General features: G+C 36.1%; 1 protein-coding gene across 1 annotated transcript in view; it reads left to right on the top strand.

The window, feature by feature from the left end:
- The window catches only part of LOC103608700 (homeobox-containing protein 1-like), a gene marked incomplete at its 3' end in the record, with an annotated part of 17,472 nt that extends 15,137 nt beyond the window's left edge, over positions 1 to 2,335 (top strand). The window contains exon 3 of the mRNA XM_008593102.1: positions 2,250 to 2,335. Coding sequence (XP_008591324.1) covers positions 2,250 to 2,335 — 86 coding nt within the window. The remainder of the gene's footprint in view (positions 1 to 2,249) is intronic.
- Positions 2,336 to 5,044: the final 2,709 nt, after the last annotated feature.

Below are 5,044 nucleotides of genomic sequence, written 5' to 3'. Positions count from 1 at the left end.
CCGCCCTCGGGCGGGAGCACTGCCGCGCTTCCCAAGCGGCGCACTATCCAGTGCGCCACCGGGCCGGCCCCTGAATGTTATCTTCTGTATATGATTTAATGTCTACTCTGGGTGAGTTTGATTTAAAATAGATTGATTTAAATTCCTTTAAATCATTAGTCAAGAAAATGCCATTTAATCATTTTTTCCCACAAAAGTACATTTTTTATTTAGCCTCAATAAATATTCTTTTAAGTTCAGTTTTATTTTCCCAGAAGGTCTTTCTATACATTGAAATGCAATACGTTATTTTAAAATTTCAGGTTAATTTTGTAGTTATATTAGAAACCAAATAATTTGGTTATTTTATTTACCTAAGCCCAGTTGACGTAGATACTGCTGAAATTTATCTCTTGCTTAGCTAATTATTGATGTATATTTGTGAAGTGTTTGTTCCATGTTACCCCTATTTTAATCAGCAGTTGTTTTGTTTGACTTTAAAATATATTTATTTGTGCCTTTTTATTTCATATACACAATTGTAAAATAAAAGGAGAATGCATATTTTTTAGAGAAATATTTCAAACACAGACAAGCATTTTGGGAGGAATTTAGCCAGTATCTAGGTCAGAATCTGGATCATTATAAGAAATTTAAAATATTGCATTAGGCAGCTGTTATTTTCTTTGCTTAAGAATCTTTTTGGCACTGGCCAGTTAGCACAGCCTTGCAACACCAAAGACGCAGGTTTGGATTCCTGAACCAGTCAGCCGCCAAAAACAAAATAATCTTTTTGATTAGGATTTCTAACCAATAGATTGGAATATACTCTAGAGCTACAAACTGGAAATTGTCACCACTATCACTTCTCTGCTCTTTTCCAGAATTCCCAAAAGAGAACATGGAATACACTATCAGAGTGTATAACTCCTTGTCAAGGGGCTTAAAATACCTGAGCTAAGTTAAATCTCAACTGATTTTTTTTTTTTAGATAGAATACTTTAGTTTCTCCAAATAACCTACAGAGAAACTTGAGCTCCGATAGAGAGTTTGTGGTTCATTCACAAAACAATTTGTAAAGGTTTTGCGATTACTTTGTCTCACGTAAGGGGTCAACAATCTTTTTCCGTAAAGGGCTAGATAATAAACACTTTAGATTTTGTGGCAAGAGACAAAATTGAGGGTATAATGTAGATACTTATATACAAGAGAGAAAACAGTCACAAATTTTTATTGACAAAATTCAACACAGAATAGTAATGACTGAGTACAGTTTTTTAAAAATACAGGCCTACTGATGAGAAGAATGAAATTGGTGGGGAGTGTTCCCTGTCATCAGTTTGATTGTGAAAGTGATTCTTAGCTCATAGGTTGTGTAAACAGAGGTGGCATGCCGGATTTAGCTCATGGGCCACAGTTTGCTGAGAAATTAGTCAATTTTAAGGGTTTAAGTATAATTTCTATTTAAGTATTCTGTTTGTTTTGCCACTCACTGTCATTCCTGTAAATGTCTGGTCTTTTGAGAATTTTGTGAGTTTTTAAGTACAACTTTATAACAGGCATCTTAGCAGAGGAAAAATGAGGTCTATAATATGTAATCCCAAGGACACAGAATATAGTATAGCATTTAGTATTCTGTATATTATATGTAATAGGAAATTAATAAATGCCCATTCATATTAAAATTTTGTATTCAACCCATTTCACTGAAATTTTTTTGTTTATACAGGAAAAAGAAGGCAAGGGCAAAGCTTTCTTAAAATGGCTGCTATTTTTGCATTTGTGAGAATGATGATGGTTTCCATTCCCTTAACCATTTTAAAGGTTTTAAAATGAACAATGTTTATGCAGTTGCATAGTTAACATTCAGACTCATAGTCTGCTCACAACTGATCTTTGTTGTTGCTTTTTATTACTCTAGGATTTCTGTGTAAGATATATTTATTCCCTAGTAAATGATACTTTGTATGTCCCATGTGACAGCTTTGTTCCTAATGTGAATTATACACAACATGCAATTAACCATCCACTGGTGTGAAACATCTGTTGTGGCCTTCACTAAAGTGTCTGTCTGACAGTGTGATGTTTTAGGACTTGAATATTTGGTGTTTCTTTGTTTCATATTTTCACACGTTTGGTCCGTTTACTTTTTATTTTTGTGTCCTTTCTTTCTATGTTCTCCCCACCTCTCTGCTTTACCTTTCTTTTAGCAAAGATGTGGATTTCTGCCTTCAACATACATTGTTGGTCTTGTCTTCTGTTTTTGTTAGGAGGGACAGCAGTGTGATAAAAGAGGAAATCAAAGCCTTTCTTGCCAATCGGAGGATTTCCCAAGCAGTTGTTGCACAGGTAACAGGTAAGAGATGAAGAGCCCTTTATTCTGGAATCTTGTCTGGTCTCTGCCTTCTGGTGCAGATGTTGGAATTTTGCTTGCTTTACTGCAATGCAGTGCAGATCTGTCAACTGAGGCATAATAATGTATGCCTGTGATTTAAAACCCATTGTCTCCAATATCATGGACCTTCTCCAGTGACTTTTTAAAAACTTGTGCTAGTAAATTTTATAGCATTTCTAATAAGCACAAAATTCCCTGTTTTATGGCTAAAAAAGGATTTCTCTAGTTTTAATTGTAAGAGAGATTTTGACACATGCACATCCAACTGCTATCTATATTTTAGATTTCTAAAAGCTTTGCAGTCCTCCAAATCTAATTCCTGATTTTACCAGTTGTATAATGATTCATAAGGGTAAAGAAAATTGTGTTTTTAAACCACTTTTCTGTATGTGAAAGCTTTCCTCAAAGCGTTACTGAGAAGATAAGAGTTACCATTGTCTTCTCTTTGTTTCTTCAATCCCATCCCATTCTCACCTCACTCAAGTCCCATCCCTAGTTTGTGGTGTATATGGGTCATTCTATATTCAGATTGCATTTTTTATGAAGTTCTCAAATTTGGGGTAGCATGTCTTTTCTTTCTTGGTATGTGGTCTTCCTTTCTTGGATCTCAAAGACCCTTAAAAAATTAACTGTGCCTTAGTCATTAGAGGAACCAGAAACTCTTTCAACTACATTTTGTAGTTGCTACATTGTTATACTTTGTACATTGATAGATATAAAAATTAATTTTCCCCTCCTTTTTATAACATGCTACTGGCAAGCTATGTGGCTTTGGGCTTTTTTAGGCTTTGTACCCCAGTTTTCTTCTACAGTGAAATACTTGTATCTGATCTTCAACAGTACCTTTCAATTTTAAAATATTTCTTTTCTCTAAACATTGATACATATTGAAGTTAATTTACCTAAAAGGTTGTTACTGACCATTAGTTAAAAATGAAACCTCAGATTTCAAAAGTTTTAAATTTCATCCCAAAGATCTAAGCTCAGTTGATCTTTCATAATACGTGTGTGTGTAATATATTACACTAGTAATATTTTTTATAAATGACATTTCTGTTCATGATAGAAGTCTTTAATTAAGAGACATGCCTTTCCATATGGAAGTCTTAAACCAAAGACAGTATGTGAATTTAATTGTGGTAGTCTCTGGGTATTTTTCAATAGGATATTTAAAACACATTGTTAACCTCTATCTTCAAGGCCTAAGTTATGTTGCTTAAGGCAGTGTAAGGGCAAGTTTAACTGACACTGATAGGCACTAGATGGAGTGCTGTCATGACTAGAAGCAATTCTAGTTTGCCAGCCTAAAAAAAAAGACAAAAAGACAAAGTGGTAGTGTCAGAGAGCAGCACTACAAAGTTGATTTTTTCAGGTGAAAATATATCGAAGTGTGTTGAATACCCTGACTCTTGGATCATCTTGGACTTTTAAAACGGTGGCTTTGGGGCCAGCCCGGTGGCGCACTGCTACAGTGCGCCGCTTGGGAAGCGCGGTGGCGCTCCCGCCGAGGGTTTGGATCCCACATACAGACCGGCCGCTCACTGGCTGAGCGAGGTGCGGGAGCAACACCGAGGGTTGCGATCCCGTTGCCGGTCCCGGTCCGGTACGGGCGCGACACTGAGGGTTGCGATCCGTTGCCAGACACGAAAAAAGACAAAAAGGAAAAAAAAAAAAACGGTGGCTTTGAAACCCACCCAACATTGATGCAAATTATAATAAAATAGTTTTAAAAGCATTTCTTAGGCATATACCATACTGGGTTAAACCTGATGCATCAAATACTGCCTTTTTAGAAAGGGAAACCAAAAGATATGTTTTCACATCTTGCTACTCAAAATATAGTCCACAGAACAGCAGTACTGGCATCACCTGGGAGCTTGTTAGAAATGTAAAAATACAGTATCATTCTAAACTTACTGAAACAGAATTTGCATTTTAACCAGACCCCCGGGTGGTTTAGGTTTGAGAAGTGTGATGGTACTTCAAGAAGTTTGTGGAAGAATACAATTAAAAGGAAATACAACTCTTTCCATGAACTTTTTGAAGTACTCACTTTGCTATTCTAGGAGACTATTAAACTTTCCTGACATTAACTTCAGTGGATTGGCATTGTTTAATATTGTCTCACTCTGTAGTAGTTGTCATGATGCCATCTCCTGTTTCTGAAAGCAAGCGTTGAAAATATATTTACACATATATTATGTCTTGTATCACATGGACCTTCTTTTTTCTTCCATTAAAAATTGGTTCCATCATCCCTTGAGCAGATATCTTTGCTGGTTTTCCATTGTCTAAAAAGAGAAATTCCTTATAATCTCCTTTTTAATTGCCAACTTCTATTCAGTATACCCCCTAGCTAAATTCAACTACTTCCCATTTCCAGAATCCTGCTCACTTGGGTGCTTCCAGATTGTTGGCTGTGCCTGGGATGCCTTTTACCTCCTCATCTCAGCCTTGTCTGTTCCAACCTATCAAGACTATCTCAGTTGTTTTCCTCCTTCTAACTTTGACCACTTCAGCCCACACAGACCTCTGTCCTTTCTGAAATTAATTACACTGAGTTTACCACCCTAAGGTTTAGTACTCATTTCAGTTATGCATTTTAGAGTAATGTTCTTCAAAGGCAGTGATCTTGTCTTACACATCCACAGAGAATCTAGCATTGTACAT

Source organism: Galeopterus variegatus, unplaced genomic scaffold, assembly GCF_000696425.1.
Source record: "Galeopterus variegatus unplaced genomic scaffold, G_variegatus-3.0.2 Scaffold8711, whole genome shotgun sequence".
Taxonomy (NCBI): domain Eukaryota; kingdom Metazoa; phylum Chordata; class Mammalia; order Dermoptera; family Cynocephalidae; genus Galeopterus; species Galeopterus variegatus.
This window is presented reverse-complemented; position numbering and strand designations above follow the sequence as displayed.